At 37.5% G+C, this 24,459-nt stretch overlaps 1 protein-coding gene across 4 annotated transcripts in view; it reads right to left on the bottom strand.

The window, feature by feature from the left end:
* Nucleotides 1-24,459, bottom strand: part of kif13a (kinesin family member 13A) — a 210,239-nt gene that overhangs the window by 135,460 nt on the left and 50,320 nt on the right. For all 4 annotated transcript variants that reach the window (XM_049467964.1, XM_049467953.1, XM_049467966.1 and 1 more), the window contains exons 5-13: nucleotides 23,981-24,073; nucleotides 16,937-17,117; nucleotides 9,491-9,578; nucleotides 7,037-7,171; nucleotides 6,140-6,252; nucleotides 5,058-5,169; nucleotides 3,444-3,656; nucleotides 2,945-3,055; nucleotides 500-634 (exon numbers count right to left, since the gene is read on the bottom strand). In XM_049467964.1, coding sequence (XP_049323921.1) covers nucleotides 500-634; nucleotides 2,945-3,055; nucleotides 3,444-3,656; nucleotides 5,058-5,169; nucleotides 6,140-6,252; nucleotides 7,037-7,171; nucleotides 9,491-9,578; nucleotides 16,937-17,117; nucleotides 23,981-24,073 — 1,181 coding nt within the window. The remainder of the gene's footprint in view (nucleotides 1-499; nucleotides 635-2,944; nucleotides 3,056-3,443; nucleotides 3,657-5,057; nucleotides 5,170-6,139; nucleotides 6,253-7,036; nucleotides 7,172-9,490; nucleotides 9,579-16,936; nucleotides 17,118-23,980; nucleotides 24,074-24,459) is intronic.

Below are 24,459 nucleotides of genomic sequence, written 5' to 3'. Positions count from 1 at the left end.
CTTGAGTAGAATTTTGGCAAAGTAAAGATACTTTTACTCAGTTACAATTTTTCAGTACTTTTTCCACCTCTGCTGAAGATACAGATACACTATTATTTAATCCTGCTTTTAGTGTGGAGAGAAGCACACTGTTTCATCAATCTGCTGCTTTAATAAACAATAATCAACAGTAAAGAGAGCAGTGGTCACTCTAGCTATAAAAACGCATAAAAGGAAAAGTGCCTTTTTATACAACAGAACTGCAAGCTAATTTTACTGAGTAGCACAATTTTAATGTGGTGTGGGTGGGGTTGTGGGGGCCCTGGGAAACTCTTTGCCCAGGGGCCCGGACTTATCTTTAATCTGTCCTCGAGACCCTGAGAATGTGTTTAAATGTATAATGAGCTGATATACAGAGACTATGGGTGTTGATCTGATCAGATACTGGATGTTCTGAGTCTCTGGTGAAGCTGCTGTTCGCTGTATTTGATCTATTATTAGCTGGTTCGTGATGTCGTACCTTCAGGTAATAGACCAGCAGCTCGTTGAGGGCGGGGTCAGCATTCAGGTTGACCAGGAAGCACTTATCCTCCCCCACTTTAATCCCTGAGGATTCCAGAGAAATTCCCATACTCTCCAACTGCTTCTGCCTCTCCTACACACAGAGCGAGAGAGAGAGAGATACAATACAAACGTTTATTAACAGTTAATAACATGTTAATAACTGAACTGTCTAACATACATGCAACTTAACTACATATGGTTATTTACATATAACCACCTAGCAACACCTTAGCAATCACCAAGCATAAACATAGCAACACCATAGGAACCACCAGGAATACCATAGCAACACCTTAGCAATCACCAAGCATACACGTAGCAACACCATAGGAACCACCAGGAATACCACAGCAACACCTTAGCAATCACCAAGCATACACGTAGCAACACCATAGGAACCACCAGGAATACCACAGCAACACCTTAGCAATCACCAAGCATACACGTAGCAACACCATAGGAACCACCAGGAATACCATAGCAACACCTTAGCAATCACCAAGCAACCATGTAGCAACACCATAGGAACCACCAGGAATACCATAGCAGCACCTTAGCAATCACCAAGCAACCACGTGGCAACACCATAGGAACCACCAGGAATACCATAGCAGCACCTTAGCAATCACCAAGCATACACGTAACAACACCATAGGAACCACCAGGAATACCATAGCAGCACCTTAGCAATCACCAAGCATACACGTAACAACACCATAGGAACCACCAGGAATACCATAGCAACACCTTAGCAATCACCAAGCATACACGTAGCAACACCATAGGAACCACCAGGAATACCATAGCAACACCTTAGCAATCACCAAGCATACACGTAGCAACACCATATGAACCACCAGGAATACCATAGCAACACCTTAGCAACCACCTAGCAACACCTTAGCAACCACCTAGCAACACCTTAGCAATCACCAAGCATACACGTAGCAACACCATAGGAACCACCAGGAATACCACAGCAACACCTTAGCAATCACCAAGCATACACGTAGCAACACCATAGGAACCACCAGGAATACCATAGCAACACCTTAGCAATCACCAAGCAACCATGTAGCAACACCATAGGAACCACCAGGAATACCATAGCAGCACCTTAGCAATCACCAAGCAACCACGTGGCAACACCATAGGAACCACCAGGAATACCATAGCAGCACCTTAGCAATCACCAAGCATACACGTAACAACACCATAGGAACCACCAGGAATACCATAGCAGCACCTTAGCAATCACCAAGCATACACGTAACAACACCATAGGAACCACCAGGAATACCATAGCAACACCTTAGCAATCACCAAGCATACACGTAGCAACACCATAGGAACCACCAGGAATACCATAGCAACACCTTAGCAATCACCAAGCATACACGTAGCAACACCATATGAACCACCAGGAATACCATAGCAACACCTTAGCAACCACCTAGCAACACCTTAGCAACCACCTAGCAACACCTTAGCAATCACCAAGCAACCAAGCAGCAAACGAAAGTAACCACCAGGAATACCATAGCAACATTTCAGCAACCACCTAGCAACGCCTTAGCAATCACCAAGCAACCATGTATCAACACCATAGCAACCACCAGGGATCCCATAGCAACACCTTAGCAATCACCAAGCAACCATGTATCAACACCTTAGCAATCACCAAGCAACCAAGCAGCAACACCATAGCAATCACCAGGAATACCACAGCAAAATCTTAGCAAACACCTAGAAACATCTTAGCAATCACCAAGCAACCACCAGAAATACCATAGAAACATATTAGCAACCACCTAGCAACACCTTAGTAATCACAAAGCAACCAAGCAGCAAACGATAGTAACCACCAGGAATACCATAGCAACACCTTAACAATCATCAAGCAACCACGTAGCAACACCATAGAAACCACCAGGGATACCATAGCAACACCTTAGCAAGACTTTAGCAATCATCAAGCAACCACATAGCAACACCATAGCAACCACCAGGGATACCATAGCAACAACTTAGCAACACTTTAGCAATCACCAAGCAACCACATAGCAACACCATAGCAACCACCAGGCAGGAATACCATAGCAACATCTTAGTAACCACCTAGCAACACAGTGTCACGTGTGTACCATGTGAAATACACCATAGAAGGATAACATTATCTCCCACAGTGTAGAGAGCAGTGCTGGGGGGGGGGGGTAATGATGGTGACCGGCGACTTCTGGTTAAATTTATCCATAGGTACAGACAAAGCAGAAATCAATCACATTCACTTTCAGTGCAGGAGACCCCGCCCAAAAATCCCACAGTTCAGTGCTGTGTTCATTAGCCTATATGGGATGTGACAAAAGTCATGGGACACTATCTCAGTGTGTGTGTAGTGTACCTGTGCGATCTCCTCGGTCTTCCTGAGCTTCTCCTCCCAGGTGACGGTCATTTCCTGGATGAGCTTCTCCGACTCCTGCAGCTTCTCCTGCAGCTCCGGAGCTTTCAGAGACTAGAACACACACACACACACACACACACACACACACACACACACACACACACACAACACACACACACACACACACACACACACACACAAACACACAACACACACACACACTCTAGATCAGATCTTTTGGATGGACTAATAGTGCTTAAATAAGGACATTAACAGCATTCATTAGTGCTGGGCGATATGGGAAAAATCATATAATCACGATATGGAATTTTTTATATCACGATAACGATATATATAACATGATATACCACATTTGAGTATGTTTTTAGTTATTAAACATTAAACATTAGGGATACGATATTTATCATCATATCGCACAGCACTAGCATTCATTATTATTTAACACTGCACTAGTCTATATCTATATCTGAGGTCTGACCTCCGCCTGCGAGAGCTGCTCCTTCAGTTTCTCCACCTCCTCCCGCAGCTCTCGGATGATGCGAGCGTTGGGGTCCTCGTTGACGACGGCGTGGTTTACGATGCGTTTAGCTCGGTCGGCGTAGCGCAGGGTGGACAGAGTTTCTTCATAGTTATCTGCTGCAGGACTCACTGTAGCGATCATCGCCGTCTTACTGTTCCCACCCAGATTATCCTTAATACACCAATCAAACACACACAACATTTTAAAAATATTTATATACACACTTATCATTAAATAAACAGCACCAAAAACATCTCCATCCAGAAGAAAGTGTAAGATTTTCAGACTGATATGGGTCATATTTTATATTAATTTACCGTATTTTGCAGTATAAAATACACCGGATTATAATGCTCATTTTATATGACACTGATGCGCCTTATGTGATGTAACTAAGTTAAGTAAACAAAACTGTAATTTTTAAAGAGTTTCCATTTACTTACAGTAAGCTTAGATTTCCAGATTTCCACTAAGGCTAGGTGCAGAAGCATTAGCATTAGCACATAGCTTGTTTTAACACCTGTAGACACACACACTACAGTCTGATATACTTGTTTTTGAACAAGGAAACAGCTAGCGCGATTAGCGGCTAATGCTAATAATGCTGCTCCAGCAGTGCTAGCCGGGGGTTAGCAGCAGGCTACAGACCGGTAATACTCTCTGAACAGGGAAAGAGCTAGAACTTAGCACAGCTAGCAGCTAATGCTAATACTGCTCCAGCTACATTGTAGAATAATACCAGACTTATCAAAACTATAAAGAACAACATATGGAATTATTTACTAAACAAAATAAGTGTTAAACAACCAGATTATGAGGTAGAATCAGCTGGAATTCAGGCTAATTTCAGTTAACAGCTGTGCTGAACTCATCAAGAGTTAATTACTTGAATTTCTTGTCTCTTAATAAAGTGTTTGAGAGCATCAGTTAAAGTAAAGTAGTGAAGAGGTAGATTTACAGGTATACAGTGAATAGTGAATATTTGAGTAATGTTCAAATCCAGGTTATGTAACGCAACTCAAAACACTTCTCAACTAAGTAAAGAAAAAAAAGACTTTTTTAAACCAGAAGCATTTCAAGAACTTAAGTGCAAAGTATTCTCAAGTGCAGTCACCACAAAGACCATCAAAAACTTTATAATGATGAAACTGGCACTCATCAGGGGCTGGCCAAGGAAAGATTGTGAAAAAAAATGAAGAGATGAAGGAGTCTTGACAATATTAAAAAAAATCAAACAAAAGATGCGACAATGAAATTTGTGAAATTTTAAAATGTCAGTGTCCTAAAATGTTGTAATTTTGTCATTTTTGCTTGTAATGTGTTCCTAATGTATTTGTTTATTTTTACATGTAATTTCTGTCTTTAAATAAAGTTTATTTAACAAACAAACAGCAGAAAGAAAGAGCAAGAGTTTCCTCTGTTGCACAGGATAAGTGTTGTTACCAGCCTCGGAAACCTCATGTTAACAGGTACTTTGACTGGTACTGTAATATAATGAAGATGTAACTAGATTAACTGTAATTACTTTAGTATCCAGTATGAATTTGTAATATAATTAATATAATTAATTACCTTCAGTAGCCAGGTCAGTACTGAGTCTCTGTACGGGACGAACTTGTTTTTGCCTTTTCCCGCGGACTGATCCGCCAGCGCCGAGATCACACAGCCCAGCGTCGTCAGAGACCTGAACACACACACACAACTCACATCACACTGACGTGCAAACGCACACACACAGCTCGTCTACTGATTATAGAGAAGCACTGCTTTATTAGGGGTGGGCGATACGGCCCTAAAATAATATCATGATATTGAATGGTATTTTTGCGATAATGATACTCTTGGCGATATGATAAATTACTAAATTAAAAAAATTATTAATATACTTTATTGTGCAGGAAGTGCAGGAAGACGCAAATGCAAGATAGATTTATTAAAAAATACAAATAAACAAACGAGAAACTAAACAAACAAAGAAACAAACAACTGAAGCAAAGTAAAACAGAAAACATGAAACGCAAAACACCGGACGAGGAAGACAGGAACAGAGGGCCTATTTAAACACACGGACTAAAACAGGAAAAAGGAAACACCTGGGGGACAGGTAATTAAGGGGCAGAGCTATAAACAATGCACAGGTGGGGACACATGGAGGAAATCGGGAGGTAAACAAATTCAAAACACATGAGACACACAGAGACAGACAGGGAACAGGGAAAGGACTGGACAACACTACTGCAACAAAATAAAAATGATAATTTTATTATTGTATACAATATGATATGGAACACCCCTAACTAAGAGATTAAAAAATTAAAGAATTTTATCAGATTTGTAACAGAAGTTAATGATCCAGAATCCAGTCATAATACTAATAATAATGCACTACTCCAAATATCTCCATATATCCAGGACTAAGGTAAAATAAATGATACTGGACAGATATAATCTATAATAAAGTCTTTAGTAGATTTATAATGGGAAATGAGAACAGTGTGAATTTTTCTTTTACTAAAAACAGTAAGAAAGTAGAACCCTGATGTGATAATTAGGGGTGGGTGATATGGCACCAAATTTCAGGGTATAATATTGTTCACCATATTTAAAAATGTTGGTGAAATGTGTGTGTGTGTGTGTGTGTGTGTGAGTCTCACTTGTTGATGTTGCTGCCCTCCTTCAGTCTCTCTCCTGCTGCTCCGGTCTTAGACACTCGTTCACTCCCCGCCAGATCCACCAAACTCACCTTACTCACCTTCTCACCTGAGTTCTACACACACACACACACACACACACACACACACACACAGTAAGTATACTTTACTGCTTTTTTTTCATACTGATATTTTTCAAATGATCAAACAAACTTTAATATATAACAAAGATAACCTGAGTAAATATAAAAAGCACTTTTTTAAATTATAATTTAATTTATTACAGGAAAAATATCCAAAGCAATTTACTGATAACTGATAATGAGTCTTTCTCATCTCTGTGGAGGAATTTAGCTCCGCTCTTCTTTACAGAATTACAGTTTTAATTCAGACACATTGGAGGATTTTCCAGCATAAAAGTCCTGTTTAAGATCATCCACATCATCTCAATCAATCAGACTTTATCTAGATCACTCCTCCAAAACCTTCATTTAGTTTATTTTATTTAATCCATTCATTGGTGGACTTTAGAGGTTTGTGTGTTTTGGGTCATTGTCCTGCTGGAGAACCCAAGTAAAGTACTCCTGAGCTTGAGGTCAGTAAGGAACAGATGGCGGGATTCTGATTCTCCTTCAGGATTTTCTGATAAACAGCAGAATTCCTGCTTCCATCAATTACAGCAAGTTCCTATTCCAGCAGCTCCAGACCATCACACTAATCACACTAATCACACTAATCACACTAATCACACACTACCACCACCATGTTTTACTACGTTCAGTATGATTCACTTCTTTTACTGAAATAATGTGTTAAACCTTCAAAAAAGTTCAACTACTTAATTGCGTATACAGTATATGTGTGTGTGTGTGTGTGTGTGTGTGTGTGTGTGTTACTAACCCCGGACTGCGGGTCGTATAGGGTCTGGGTGATGATGATGCTGAAGACGGCGTGTGAGCGGCTGCTCTCCTCGTTCATATTCGTCGCCGCAACCGTCCGAGATTTATTCCCCTCCGACATCAGACTCTCAATATCCTTCAGATCAGAGAGTATTACATACTGCATACTGAATAATTCACATTAGATACTGAATAATTCATACTGCATACTGAATAATTCATACTGCATACTGAATAATACACATTAGAAACTGAATAATTCATACTGCATACTGAATAATTCACATTAGATACTGAATAATTCATACTGCATACTGAATAATTCATACTGCATACTGAATAATACACATTAGAAACTGAATAATTCATACTGCATACTGAATAATTCATACTGCATACTGAATAATTCATACTGCATACTGAATAATTCATACTGCATACTGAATAATTCATACTGCATACTGAATAATACACATTAGATACTGAATAATTCATACTGCATACTGAATAATTCACATTAGATACTGAATAATTCATACTGCATACTGAATAATTCATACTGCATACTGAATAATTCATACTGCATACTGAATAATTCACATTAGATACTGAATAATTCATACTGCATACTGAATAATTCATACTGCATACTGAATAATTCACATTAGATACTAAAATAATTCATACTGCATACTGAATAATTCACATTAGATACTAAAATAATTCATACTGCATACTGAATAATTCACATTAGATACTGAATAATGCATACTGCATACTGAATAATTCACATTAGATACTAAAATAATTCATACTGCATACTGAATAATTCACATTAGATACTGAATAATTCATACTGCATACTGAATAATTCACATTAGATACTGAATAATTCATACTGCATACTGAATAATTCACATTAGATACTAAAATAATTCATACTGCATACTGAATAATTCACATTAGATACTGAATAATTCATACTGCATACTGAATAATTCACATTAGATACTAAAATAATTCATACTGCATACTGAATAATTCACATTAGATACTGAATAATTCATACTGCATACTGAATAATACACATTAGATACTGAATAATTCATACTGCATACTGAATAATTCATATTAGATACTGAATAATTCATACTGCATACTGAATAATTCACATTAGATACTGAATAATTCATACTGCATACTGAATAATTCATACTGCATACTGAATAATTCATACTGCATACTGAATAATACACATTAGATACTGAATAATTCATACTGCATACTGAATAATTCACATTAGATACTGAATAATTCATACTGCATACTGAATAATTCACATTAGATACTAAAATAATTCATACTGCATACTGAATAATTCACATTAGATACTAAAATAATTCATACTGCATACTGAATAATTCATACTAGATACTAAAATAATTTATACTGCATACTGAATAATTCATATTAGATACTGAATAATTCATATTAGATATTGAATAATTCATACTAGATACTAAAATAATTTATACTGCATACTGAATAATACACATTAGATATTGAATAATTTATATTACATACTGAATAACTCATAGCAGACACTGAATAATTCATAGTAGATACTGAATAATTTATAGTATATTCTGAATAATCCATAGTGGATACTGAATATTTCATATTAGATACTGAATAATGCATAGTAGATAATGAATAATTCATAGTGGATACTAAAAAATAAATATTAGATACTGAATAATTCATAGTAGATACTGAATAATTCATATTACATACTAAACAATTCAGAGTACATAGTGAATATTTCATAGTGGATACTGAATAATTCACAGTAGATACTGAATAATCCATAGTGGATACTGAATAATTCACAGTAGATACTGAATAATTCATAGTAGATACTGAATAATCCATAGTGGATACAAAATAATTCACAGTAGATACTGAATAATTCATAGTGGATGTGGAATAATTTGTAGTAAATAATAATAAATGCATATTATACACTGGATATTTCATAGTAGGTACTGAATAATGCATATTACATACTAAACGTTTCATAATGAATACTAAATATTTCACAGTGAATAGAAAATTACTCATAGTAGTAGATAATTCATATTAGATACTGGATAATGCATATGACATCCTGAACAGTTCATAGTAGATAATGAATAATTCATTGTAGATACTGAATAACTTATATTTTAATTGCTGTATCTAGTGGGCGGGGTCTAAACACAACAACAAAAAATAAACCACAGTCTGACACCTTTAATCTGAACTAATAATAATCAGTACCGTGTTTTTTAGAATCAGTACATGATTGCAAACTTACAATTCTGATTAATCAGTATAATGTTATTTTGTTTTTCTTACTCCCACAGTATAATATAGAGAGATTAGTATTCAGTATAGGGGTTATTTTATTTATTACCTCGAAGCTGGTGACGGCGAGCTGAGACAGACCGTCCACATACGGCCCGAGCACCTTATGCTCCCGCACCTTCAGAGACTGTCTGTTCCTGCAGAGACACAACACACACCATACACATCACTACACATCAGGACACTGCCCACAGGACACAAGCTTCAGGACACAGTTGGTGTTCTATTCTCAGTGCAGCAGTGATAAAAAAAGTGTTTAAAAACTCCAGCAGCACTGCTGTATCTGATCCACTCACTGTACCATCAGCTCAACACACACTACTAACACCTCATACACCACCACCACCACCACCACAGTGAACATCCCCCTTCATCCTTACACTCAGCTTTTATATTAAACACACTGTAAACATAACCTCCTTATATTTCAGTTAAATATAAGGAAAATGTACGAAGTGTACAATCTCCATTATCCCATTTATAAAATAGCATTAAAACAGTAATTAAATTAATCTAATAAACCCAGTTAACCCCCCAGCTCTATTCTAGTCTTGTATCATTTGATTAAATGTAAGAAACATATATATAAAACATATAAAACACAGTTTTCTGTAACTTTTATTTACAACAGTTGTGAAGAATGTTGTTCCTGTAGAGTCTTTTACTGCAGTTTCTGAATCTTCAGACAGCCAGACAGCACTAAATCTAACACACACACACACACACACACACACACACACACACACTGTGCAGCTTTAAGCTTCAGTACGCTTAACCATGGCAACCACACAGCAGCACCAGACAATAACCTCTACACTGCCCCCTACAGGCTGATCTGAAGAACAGCACACCAGATTAAAAATCTTCTGTACTGTAGATTAATTCTAAACCCATCCAAACTATTAAGAAAAACATAGAATTATTTAACCCTTTGATGCACAACATGGGTCAACATGGGTTTGAAATAAATGAATTCAGTCATTCAGTATTCAGGGTATTCCTTAATTAACTATTTTGTGATTATAGTGCATCCTTATTTAAATTTCACCTTTCTTACTTTTTGAATAAAATCCCTTTTTGCATGACAACCCGTCTAATGCAGACATGGGTCAAAAATGACCTGCATTCATTTTCTATGTTAATTCATGTATGACTGAGGTTTTCTCTAGCAAAAATCTTCATTTTTTTCCATTTATTACTTTATTAAGAAGCAGCTTTTGTATTTCTACATCAGATTTACACACACAATTCAAACACGACCCACATATTTACTAATTTCACGCCTTGCACACCTTGAAATGCGCAAAAGTCAGGTAATATTTCTGTTAATTAATCATGGGTGAGTTTTGGACCAATCAGTGTGTCACTTTCCTTTCCCTTTAAGAGGCAGGTGAGCTATGGTAAATTTAAAAAATCTGGTAAATAGGGCTAAGCGCTGCCACTGTGATCGGGGATCGCTGATCCCAATCATGCAGCTTGCCATCAGCTGCCGGAGCCCTGAGAGAGCATAATTGGCCTCGCTCTTTCTGGGTGGATTCAGTAGATGGCGCTCTTTCCCCTCATCACTCCTAGGGTGATGTGGATCAGCACAAGGCTGCGTCTGTGAGCTGACGTATCAGAACCGAGTCGCTGCGCTTTCCTCCGAGCGTTAGCGCTGTGATGCTACTCATCGGAATGCTGCATCAGCAGGTCAAAAAGAGGCGGAGTCTGACTTCACATGTCTTTAAGAGGCAGGTGTGCTCTGACTTTGGTGTTGTTTGTATCTTAACAGTGCTGTGCTTTTGTGCGTCTCAGCAGAGACAGATACTGAGCTGCTCGTTCACACTGTGAAGAAACACCAGCAGCTCATTTAAGGGAACAGTAATGTTATTTAATTCTTTATTCTGTTTATTGTTGATGTAAAAGTTGAGATAAGATTGGGCGGCTGACTGTTGACTGTTGTCAGGGTTTTAATCAGTGAGTGGCGCACTTGTATTTCCTGTCGCCAACATAGAAACACATCAGTATAGATGTATGCAGTTTATTCCTAAACTCTGACGCTATTTTAACAGCGCAGACACAAAGCATTAAAAAATAGACAGTTGATGGGGTGTAAGATAGTAATGAGCATCACAACACGTCTTACGCAGGGTGTATGATAGAGCTCATAGTGTGAGATAATACAGAATCCCTCAGTCTTTCCCCATCTGCTCTAATTTTCAGCTGCAGTTGGAGAAAACAGGCAAACACTGAATATAAAAAAACTGCTGAAAATAAAAACTACAAACAGCTTTAATCACCAGCAGCTTCTTCCACCCAGCGCTGCATTCCTGCTCACATTTTCCTCCCGCAAACTCAAACCAGCTCACAGAGCAGTGTGAGAAATACTGAACACAAACAAGCACAGCTCACGCACTGACCCACACTCACACTAGAGGACGCCAGTGCACAAACGTGAGGATCTGATATTAGATTTACATACATTTACTTTCTCTGTTTTGTATTTTAGAATATATTTTTTACCTTAACTAAATAAAACTACTTTATAAACAAGAAATCAAACACAATACAGTGTTATGATCAATACAGTGGTTGGTCATCCTGATAATTGTCCTGATTTTCCTTTATAAATCATTAGTTGTTCAGATCAGTAATATATTATATAGCAGATGAACACAGTGATATCTGAGAAGTAAAATGAAGTTTATAGAATTTAAAGAAAGTGTGCAATAATTATTTAAACATAATTAGACAGGTGCATTAATTTTAGTCGCCAAGAGTATCGTTATCACGAAAATACCATTAAATACTATGATATTATATGTATATATATATATATATATATATATATATATATATATATATAAAACCATTAGGGGCGTCACGATTCTCTAAATCCCTCGATTCGATTTTATTTCTGATTTTAGGGTCATGTTTCGATTCAATTCTCTATTTTATTTTTTTTACAGCAGAGAGGCCTATGCCAGTTTTAGATTAGTCTATGCTCAGTCATTGGTTTGATTAATCAAATTTACAATATCTTATTTCAAAAGGTGGACTTGATATAAGTGATGCAAAGTGATACAAGTGATCTGTAATACACCACATCAGGCACTAATGGTCAAATTTAAATAATTTAATTAAGATATATATGTAATGCCGTCTAGTGGCTTTTTTTTGGTAGCAGCAGTGTGCACGATTAAAACAGCAATGTGCAACATAACAAAATAAATAATAATAAAATACAGGAACAGTCATGTAGAAAATAATAGAACAATTAGAGCCTTAACAAACTGAACTCTCTCCTACTATAACAGTTAAACATGAAAAATAAGACTTTAAGACTTTTTCTTTAATAAAGATATATTATTAACTTTATCTGAGAGAAAGATGCTCCTTAACCTACCAAAACTATTAACATATTTGAGGCTAGACAAAACGACGAATGTCCACATTCTCTGGAGAAAGAGCTGCTCTTTCAGCTACAGTGTGCTGCGCCATTTGCGTAGCTTTGAGGGAGGGATCATCGATCCTCTTTTTGACTTCGATGCTCGAGACCATGAAATAATTTCAATCGATTTCGATAAAATATTGAAATCATGACACCCCTAATAACCAAAGGTAATAAAATGTAAAACTACAATAGATTTACTAATCTGTAACAAGTAGAATTAAATTGATATTTAATTTATGAATAAATGCAACTTGTTACCATCATTTTACCATATTACTACTCAATTATTAGCGATCTTATTAGCGATCTTATTAGCGAGTAAAGTGCTTCTGTTTTTGTAAGGGTATAAATATGGATGGGTATAGATAAGGATGGGTATAGATATTAATGGGTATAGATATGAATGGGTATGGAAGGGTATAGGTATGGAAGGGTATAGGTATGGAAGGGTATAGGTATGAACGCTTATAGGTATGGAAGGGTATAGGTATGGAAGGGTATAGATATGAATGGGTATGAAAGGGTATAGGTATGAAAGGGTATAGGTATGGAAGGGTATAGGTATGGAAGCGTATAGGTATGGAAGGGTATAGACATGAATGGGTATAGATATGAATGGGTATGGACTGGAAGGGTATAGGTATGGAAGGGTATAGACATGAATGGGTATAGATATGAATGGGTATGACAGCGTATAGGTATGAAAGCGTATAGGTATGGAAGGGTATAGGTATGGAAGGGTATAGACATGAATGGGTATAGATATGAATGGGTATGGACTGGAAGGGTATAGGTATGGAAGGGTATAGACATGAATGGGTATAGATATGAATGGGTATGAAAGCGTATAGGTATGGAACAGTATAGATAAGGATGGGTATAGATATGAATGGGTATGGACTGGAAGGGCATAGATATGAATGGGTATAGATATGAATGGGTATGGACTGGAAGGGCATAGATATGAATGGGTATAGATATGAATGGGTATGGAAGCGTAATAAAATGTAAAACTACAATAGATTTACTAATCCGTAACAAGTAGGATTAAATTGATATTTAATTTATGAATAAATGCAACGTGTTACCATCATTTTACCATATTACTACTCACTTATTAGCGATCATCTTATTAGCGAGTAAAGTGCTTCTGTTTTTGTACCTAAATAACGTTTAAATGGATGGTTCTTTAAGCCTGTTACACTGCATGGATCTGCTGGAGGTTCCAGACCTGCAGTTTTTCCTAAATGCTGGAATTCTTCAGGAAGCTGAGAGAGTAGCAGTGAAGAGAACTCTGCAGTCAACAGAGACCCTGCTGATTTATTCAGCTTACCAACAATACAACCCCCCCACTAACCTGCAGACAGCGGGACTGATACACTGCAGCGTACACACACACACACACACACACACACACACACTCTTACACACAGCGTGGGAATGGTAAAGAGCATTCAGTATACACTATATATCCAAACACACACACTCGGCTTGTCTAGTACCTGTAAAAGTACTGCCAAAAGAAAAGGTCTCTCCATATATTAGATTAACAAGATAAACAAACCCAAACCTGTTAGCATCATGCTAAAGCTAATGCAAAGTGTGTATTATATTGTTCTCTCTGGACAGTAGAGACACAGTTACTCCAACAAAAGCATGATAAACGCCCTTTAATAGCCTTTATTTCAGAAGAAACAACGAATAAACAGATGTCTCATACGATCTATATCCAAATACCATTCCCACTTATACCTATAACATCATTAACCACACCCATCTAGATATATATCCCATTCATTCCATACCCATACGCATCCTTATCTATATCTATATCGTCAATATCTATTACAATTCTAACCAATACAGATACATACTTAACCTATGATTTTATATATATTTATAGGTTTATGTTTGAGTAAAATGAACATTGTTGTTTTATTCTATAAACTACAGACAACATTTCTCCCAAATTCCAAATAATAAAATGAGAAATGTCTGAAATAACAAAGATAAAAAAGAAGCAGAGCTTTTAGACGTCAAATAATGCAAAGAAAACAAGTTCATATTCATAAAGTTTTAAGAGTACAGAAATCAATATTTGGTGGAATAACCCTGGTTGGTTTTTAAACACAGCTTTTATGCATCTTGGCATCATGTTCTCCTCCACCAGTCTTACACACTGCTTTTGGATAACTTTATGCTGCTTTACTCCTGGTGCAAAAATGTAAGCAGTTCAGTTTGGTGGTTTGATGGCTTGTGATCATCCATCTTCCTCTTGATTATATCCAGAGGTTCCCAATTTTGTAAAATTTTCATTTTTAAGTGCTTTCTTATTTTTTTCCCAGAGCTGTACACCATTCCATACCCATCAAAATACATATCCACACTCATCCACACAATATATCCCATAGTTTTTCCACCCACACAACCTGTATACCAACCTGTACACCCAAACCCTTCTACATCCATCAGTATTACCCAGCATTACCCATACCCATAATATTTTATTTTATACTGTTTTATATTAAATTGTATTATATAAATACAGTCTGCTCAAATGTCCAGTCAGCTGGAGATTAGTCGTGAGATCAGACAGTGATGCATAAAACCTAAACACTAGCTCTGGTTCACCTCTCACCCATATATCAAACCCCTGTGTTTGTGTGAGCAGGTTTCTGAGGGGGGAGGAGCTAATTAAAAATACAGTATTATTATAATAGATCAGATAAAACTCCGGCCACCCCAGCGTCTGCACTCCTCCTGCCAAAACACACAGCCTGCTGTCAGCCTCACATAAAATACAGCACTGAAAATTACCTCTCTATATAATTATTACCAATATTTCACACTAATACTGATGCAGTGATGTTCAGAGGAAATTACACATACTCAGTTCTACACCACTGACCACACACACACACAGTCCATCTCACTAATGTAAAAACACACTCACTCTGTAACGCGGGACCAGACGGGAGGCGGACGTAAAAGCGGGTAAGACCGAAGAATTTATTAATAAACAAATAAATATATAAACAAACAAACAGGGAAAGAACAAGAAAATGTATAAACATAAACAAACAGGGGAAAACACAAAGAGCTATACTAAACAGAAAATGAATAAACAGGGCTCGGGAATATATACAAGGATAAATACGTAAATATATACAAAACAAGGAATAAACAAGGGATAAACTGAGCGTGACGAAAACCGTGAACAAACTATAGAAACGTGGCAAGACAAACGACAGAGGAAGGTGCAAAGACCGACAGCAAACATAGACTAACAGGTACTATTTATAGTAACGTGAAACACTGAACACCTGGGGAAGGGGCGGAGCTACAAATAACACACACGTGACGGAAAACTACTGGAGAAACACACTGGGAAAAGCAAAAACACCGGGGAACGGAGTGAGGCCATGACACACTCCAGCACAAAAAAACATTAAAAACATCACAAAAAAAAAATTACAGGAAGAGTTTGGCAAAAAATGTAATGTACAAAGTTTCAAATTAAACTCAAATACCATAAATTAGCTAAGAGTTTACTTTCAGTTTCAGACTAAAGCACTGAAGCTAATGTAGCTTAACAGTAATGGAAACTCATGTAATCAAATTAGCATGTGAGCTAATTACAGGCCTAAACCATCACACACTGTCCTCACACTAAGTACAGGTGCTCAACAATCTCTATTTCTAGGGTTTCAATCACATGATGTTGTGCCCACCATATCTTTGACCTAATTTCTGGTTTTCTGATCATCAATGAACATGGCTAATATAACAGGGCTCTAGAGTGCGGTCAATATTTCTCAACAGTAGTGTGGAACCCCACTGTAATATAATTATATTTCAACATCACTTACAATCCGACCAAGGCGTGTTTTCAACATAATTAATTAGGAAAACAGCGATTAATTAAGCTCGGAAATGCTGTTAGCGTCGCCAGTTAGCCGCTAGCTGCTAGCCATCTCCATTAACACCAGCAGTCTGTTAACCTAAAGCTAGGCGCACGATGCTCATGTGTAAACTAATAAAATAAGCGAGTGGAACGCTCACCCTTTGGGATCCAGAAGGTCGCGCACTTTCTCGTTGTAAATCTCCATGTAGGAAACTTCCACCTTAAAGGAGTGCGTTTCGTTCCCCTCGCGGCCCACCCTCTCAAACAGAGAGCAGCAGAGCCGCGGGATTAACCCAGGCTGATCCACACTGCCCATCATCGAGTACGACTTCCCAGAACCTGCACAACAATCATATACATACCACTTATCTCATCATCACAACACAGAATAGTGTATAAATACAGTGATTCATCATTCTGTTTACAACACATATACCTGTAACATGTACAAAACTATCATCAAACAAGGAGAATACACTGTAGTCTGTAAGCCTAGATAAGTTGAATTTACTTTAAAAAATGGAGGAAACCAGTTGCCCTAAAAAAGGTAAGTAATGGGGAATGAAAACTTGAGTTAGCATAACTTAAAACATCAAGTTATTACAACTAAAGGAGAAATTGATTTATTTGTAAGGCAGCCCAGGGGGAATCACTACACACTGATGGTGAGTGTTAGTCATTTAGAAACTGTTGGACACACCCAGTATGCAAATAGATTGTGACAGAAGCCAATAGAAAAGAAACTGTTAATGGCAACAGACTAAACTCAGTAATTATAAGCTGGTTCTACTCAAAGATCTCAGTTTGAATGTTCAACTAACTCAAAATAGTTTTGTATTGTTTAGAAACATCCAGTTTTAGGTACAGACTTCAGGCAGGTAGGCACTCTCTGCTGCAGTGCTGTTAACCAATCAGAGGCGATATATTTGCATGTTTGAATATTCATGAGAAGAGCCTAAATCCTGTCTTTCTTCAGAGACCACTAATTCAGTGATTTAAAGCAGGGCTAAACAGAAACACCGGAGCACATTGGTCACATGGCTTCATTCATACTAGAGACACAACTAGACATTTCAATATGAATTGAAAAACAAGTTATTCTGTAGGAGGTGTGAGTAGGTGGGTGGTGGTGGATACAGGACAGGATATGGGAGGGTGAAGGAGTCGGTCTGGTCTGAGTGTGTAGTGTGAGTGTGTGTGAGTGTGTGTGTGTGTGTGTGTGTGTTAAGCGATTCAGCAGAGGGATGGGAAGTGCAGCAGTTTCCTGTATATCTACCTGCCAGTAGAGATTAGTAGAGCAGCAGATGCTACTAAACTTCAGCACTGCTTTAATAGAAACACCACTCATCAATCAGCCACACACAGCCATGTTCACCAGCTGAAAATCTGCCTGCTCCTCAGCTCTACACTGGAGATACGAGGCTTACAGTCATGCCCCAAAGTGTTGGTGCACTTGATTTTTTTTCCAGAAACTTTAATATTTCTCCAAGACAATTATTGCAATTTTTAGGTTTTGTTAACAGAGAAAAAAAGGCAAAATTTTATATATTTTAACACAAAACTTTAAGACAAAATTATTGACACCCTTAACTTAATATTTGGTTGAACACCCTTCAGAAAAAATAACTGAAATCAGTTGCTTCCTATAACCATGAACAAGTTTCTTACATCTCTCAACAGGAATTCACGATCACTCTTCTTCTGCAAACTGTTCAAGGTCTCACACATTTAAAAAGTGATTTCAGAACTCTCCAGTGCTTAGCTAGCTTTCATCTCTGGGTGCTTTTTTATGTATATTTAGGGTCATTGTCTTGCCGGAAGACCCATGACCGAAGATATAAACCCAGCCTTCTGACACTGGTCCCTACATTGTGACACAAAATCCTTTGTTAATCTTTAAATTTTATGATGGTCTCCTGCCATAGCGTTTCATTTCATTCAAATGTCGACAGATAGTTCATGCTGACACTGATGCACCCTGAGCCTGATGACAGCTTAAATCTTTATGGAACTTGATTGGAGCTGCTTATCCATCATCTGAACTATCTTGTGTTGCAACCTTTAAGCAATTTTTCAACTCCGTCAATATCCAGGCAGATGAGCTACAGTGTCATGGGTTGTAAATTTCTTGATCATGTTGCACACCGTGGACCACAATGGATAAGTAATACCATAATAATAATAATAAATTCATATATATGTATTATATTAATATGTAGAGTACTATATACAAATATACATCACAATAATGCAGTGGGTTGTTTTTGCGATAATTACATTTTTGGCCAAATGACAAAGCACTAAATATATGAGTAATTTTAAGAGGAAAATACTGCAAAAAATATATATTTTTTAAGTTTTATTTAGTAAAAATGTTTTGGGATTAATTAAAGTACAAATAATTAAGTCAAACAAATACAATGTAATGTAACCAAAAATCTACCATAAAATTAAAGTGCAGATCAATCAGATTCAGATCCATAAAATGCTAAAGATATTTTAAATATATATTTTTATGTAAATTCTACAAATTGGCAAACTCCTAGTACAGGTATTGATGAGGTTTAATGCAGAATGGGTTCAGATTCGTACATAATCAATAGGAATAATACAAATAGGTGTGGATGGGATTGGAGTGGTATAGAATGGTGTGATGGGTATAGTAGGGTAGTATGGTTGGGTGTTATGGATGGTGATGAATGGAGATGTGAGTAGATGGTAGAGGTATGGATGGGATTGGAATGGTATAGAATGGTGTGATGGGTATAGAAGGGTAGTATGGTTGGGTGTTATGGATGGTGATGAATGGAGATGTGAGTAGATGGTAGAGGTGTGGATGGGATTGGAATGGTATAGAATGGTGTGATGGGTATAGAAGGGTAGTATGGTTGGGTGTTATGGATGGTGATGAATGGAGATGTGGGTAGATTGGTAAAGGTATGGATGGGATTGGAGTGGTATGGAATGGGGTGATGGGTATAGAAGGGTAGTATGGTTGGGTGTTATAGATGGTGATGAATGGAGATGTGGGTAGATGGTAGAGGTGTGGATGGGATTGGAGTGGTATGGAATGGTGTGATGGGTATAGAAGGGTAGTATGGTTGGGTGTTATGGATGGTGATGAATGGAGATGTGAGTAGATGGTAGAGGTATGCAGTGTTGGGAAGTAACGGATTACATGTAACAGCGTTACGTAATCAGATTACAAATTATAAGTAACTGTAATCCGTTACAGTTACTGCTTCAGTAAGTGGTAATCAGATTACAGTTACTCTGCTCAAATAAATGGATTACATTGCGGTACTTTCCTATTTTTGGTCTTCCAATCCAACACTGACAAAACGCAATCACATTCACATAAATCACGACATCAGAATATTCTATGATTCACAACCTCCTGCTCAGAATGTTTTCACTGCAGAAGCGCCCCCTAGCCCGTCGGCGGGCCCGTTCTGACTATGTAAAGTTGAATGCTTAAAAGCGTCAGATATTCTAAAAACACCGACAAACTAACCGACTCATATTCATTAGTACTACTTTAACTACCTGCCTGCAAATTTACAACCATCTACATGAAACCAGTCGCCAGAAATCTCCAACTGAAAACAGCCTGTTTTTTCACATTGTTTACATGGGGAACACGCCTCCCCAACAAAATAGCCTTATAAAATAGTATTAGTATGTAAAATAACATCAGATTACATTATAGAAAATTCACTTACTATCACAGCATCCACAATACAGCACTGAACCGCAGATATAATATCCATAAAGTCCTTTATTCTCCTGCTTACTTCTCCTTACAAACATGCGTTTATTTTCAGCGCAGCCGCAACGTAATATTCTCAGGCTCCTAGCGACCACGCAATGTAATATTTTCACGTAAAGTTGTACGTGAATACAAAGCTAAGGATGTCCTCTTCTAGATTCTGTGGTTTTCATTGGTCCACAAACCACTTTTGAACCAATAACGTGAGCTGGATCAATCCAATCCAATCAAATGAGGTCATAGCCTTTCTCCAGGGTCACAAAAGTGATTGACACCTATTTCAACCAATAGTCCACCCTTAGATGAAAACACTGGTACGTACTTTGCCCTGATTGGTCTCCTAATGGCTGGGGGCGGGGCATTCCTAAGCGCTGTCATCAAAATCCCTCTGCTGAACAAAGGTGCTCCCACAGCGCGGATACGTGTGATTTTGTGTCATTTCATCAAAAAAATGTTAATATTACTCTGAAGTAGACTTACATTCATTTATTTTATCACAAACAAACAAAAAATATTACAAACTCTGGTTGTATAGAGACAGATTTACTTGTGTATCTTTGTATTAGATTAAAGGCACTCTGGAGAGGTTTTGAACACTTTGGAGACGCCTGGTGGACACCTAATATAATGCAGTGTAACTCTTCAATGCTTTGTTCTATAAATTACAAATTTTGTAATTTGTTTGTCAAGATCCTACTGAATCAGGAAATGTAGAGAATGATTCACTATTTATCACCAACATCCATACACACATTGTAAACTTTAATTATAACAGGCGCTTTTTTTTTTTTATTTTACATTTTCTTCTGCATTTGATGTTCTCAAATGGAACCTAAATAATGGAAATGAAAGTGTTGAAGTGAATTATTGTTTACTGTTTATGATTACACTGCATTTGACATTTAATAATAAAACATTCAAATTATATTTTGTTTGCATTTGTGAGTTCTTACAAAAAGGAACAGATTGTAATCACATTAAATCCTATTGAACCGAATCGAATTGTATCGTGACATAATATGAGGTATCAAACATTTTCGCATAGCTGACTAAAATAATCGTATTGTAACGTATCGTAATGAATCTTGTGATTTACACCCCTAGATAATCCTGGCAAAAAATCCACCTGCAGAAAGTGGCAAACCTGCAAATAGATAGCTTACAGTTGTTGTTACATTGTTTGTTTTTAATGATTTTATCATCAATTTATAGAAGTGTTTCATAAAATTGTTTGATGAAATGGTTTCATAAGTATTTTTATAGGGTGATTGAAAAGGCTGTTTTATTTGTTTATCTATTTGTTAATTGGAAAAAAATAAAACAATAATATGCAATATGTGGTTGCTACATTAATTCAGGCTTAAAAAAAACAACAATATTGTAAGTAATCCAAAGTAATCAGATTACGTTACTCACTTGAAGTAATGTAACTGATTACGTTACAAATTACATTTTGAGTGATGTAATCAGTAATCTGTAAGGGATTACATTTTAAAAGTAACCTTCCCAACACTGGAGGTATGGATGGGATTGGAGTGGTATGGAATGGGGTGATGGGTATAGAAGGGTAGTATGGTTGGGTATTATGGATGGTGGTGAATGGAGATGTGAGTAGATGGTAGAGGTATGGATGGGATTGGAGTGGTATGGAATGGGGTGATGGGTATAGAAGGGTAGTATGGTTGGGTATTATGGATGGTGGTGAATGGAGATGTGAGTAGATGGTAGAGGTATGGATGGGATTGGAGTGGTATGGAATGGGGTGATGGGTATAGAAGGGTAGTATGGTTGGGTGTTATGGATGGTGATGAATGGAGATGTGGGTAGATGGTAGAGGTATGGATGGGATTGGAGTGGTATGGAATGGGGTGATGGGTATAGAAGGGTAGTATGGGTGGGTGTTATGGATGGTGATGAATGGAGATGTGGGTAGATGGTAGAGGTGTGGATGGGATTGGAATGGTATAGAATGGTGTGATGGGTATAGAAGGGTAGTATGGTTGGGTGTTATGGATGGTGATGAATGGAGATGTGGGTAGATGGTAGAGGTGTGGATGGGATTGGAGTGGTATTGAATGGGGTGATGGGTATAGAAGGGTAGTATGGTTGGGTATTATGGATGGTGGTGAATGGAGATGTGGGTAGATGGTAGAGGTGTGGATGGGATTGGAGTGGTATAGAATGGTGTGATGGGTATAGAAGGGTAGTATGGTTGGGTGTTATGGATGGTGATGAATGGAGATGTGGGTAGATGGTAGAGGTATGGATGGGATTGGAATGGTATAGAATGGTGTGATGGGTATAGAAGGGTAGTATGGTTGGGTGTTATGGATGGTGGTGAATGGAGATGTGGGTAGATGGTAGAGGTATGGATGGGATTGGAATGGTATAGAATGGTGTGATGGGTATAGAAGGGTAGTATGGTTGGGTGTTATGGATGGTGATGAATGGAGATGTGGGTAGATGGTAGAGGTATGGATGGGATTGGAGTGGTATGGAATGGGGTGATGGGTATAGAAGGGTAGTATGGTTGGGTGTTATGGATGGTGATGAATGGAGATGTGGGTAGATGGTAGAGGTATGGATGGGATTGGAATGGTATAGAATGGTGTGATGGGTATAGAAGGGTAGTATGGTTGGGTGTTATGGATGGTGATGAATGGAGATGTGGGTAGATGGTAGAGGTATGGATGGGATTGGAGTGGTATGGAATGGGGTGATGGGTATAGAAGGGTAGTATGGTTGGGTGTTATGGATGGTGATGAATGGAGATGTTGGTAGATGGTAGAGGTGTGGATGGGATTGGAGTGGTATGGAATGGGGTGATGGGTATAGAAGGGTAGTATGGTTGGGTGTTATGGATGGTGATGAATGAAGATGTGGTTAGATTGGTAAAGGTATGGACGGGATTGGAATGGTAAGGATGAAAATGGATATGGATGGGTTGGGGTAGAGTGGCAACCAGTTCTAAACTCATTTTGATACACCATCATTACCTGAATATGATATAAGCTAACTCGGCTAGGAACCAATGGCTAGCATGTAGCATATGAATACTGTATATATAATAAACACCAAACACTACAGTTCTTCAGTTCTGTCCTCCAGACTGAAGGTTCTTCTAGAATTAAAAGCTGGTTATTTGAGTCTATTTGAGAGCTTTACTCAAGTTTACTTTTGTAAAAACCCAATGATCATCTGTAATAAACTAATATTCTCTACTCAAGATTCCCATGAAGCTGTGGGTGATGTGTTTATAGTGAGGATGTGGATCTTCAGGCTGCACTGTGAGGTAAAGACGTCTATAAGCTGATAATTACAGTATTATACGCACTACAGTTAGACCACACAGAGAGAAAGTTAAGCTCTGATTACACCTCTAATCTTTCAGCCCTTTCTCTGATATAATCTCACACAGATCCTGCAGTCCTACCTGTCTGTCCGTAGGCGAAAATGCAGGCGTTGTATCCTTGAAACGCATTTTGAAGGATTCCCTCCCCAAGGCACTTAAACACCACTTCCTGTCCTGTAAAACAAAACCACACAACACAACACACACATTAAATTTAATCACCAAAAACATGCTGAATTTGGAATAGGGCTGGACGATATTGCCATACGATGATACTTTAATACAATGTATAGTTAGGTCCATAAATATTTGCACTCTGCATGCCACCAAACTAGATTTATATTTAAAAAAAGGAGAAAATATTGTAGTGTAGACTTTCAAGTTTAATTCAAGGGGATTAACAAAAATTGATTAGTAATTAAAACCATTTTTTCTACAAAGCTTCCTCATTTCAGGGGCTCAGAAGTAATTGGACAAATTAACTTTACCATAAATAAAACATTTATTGTTAATACTTTGTAGAAAATACTTTACAAGCGATGAGTTCCTGCATTCTGGAA

The sequence above is a fragment of the Astyanax mexicanus genome, chromosome 1 (genome assembly GCF_023375975.1).
Source record: "Astyanax mexicanus isolate ESR-SI-001 chromosome 1, AstMex3_surface, whole genome shotgun sequence".
NCBI classification, from domain to species: domain Eukaryota; kingdom Metazoa; phylum Chordata; class Actinopteri; order Characiformes; family Acestrorhamphidae; genus Astyanax; species Astyanax mexicanus.
This window is presented reverse-complemented; position numbering and strand designations above follow the sequence as displayed.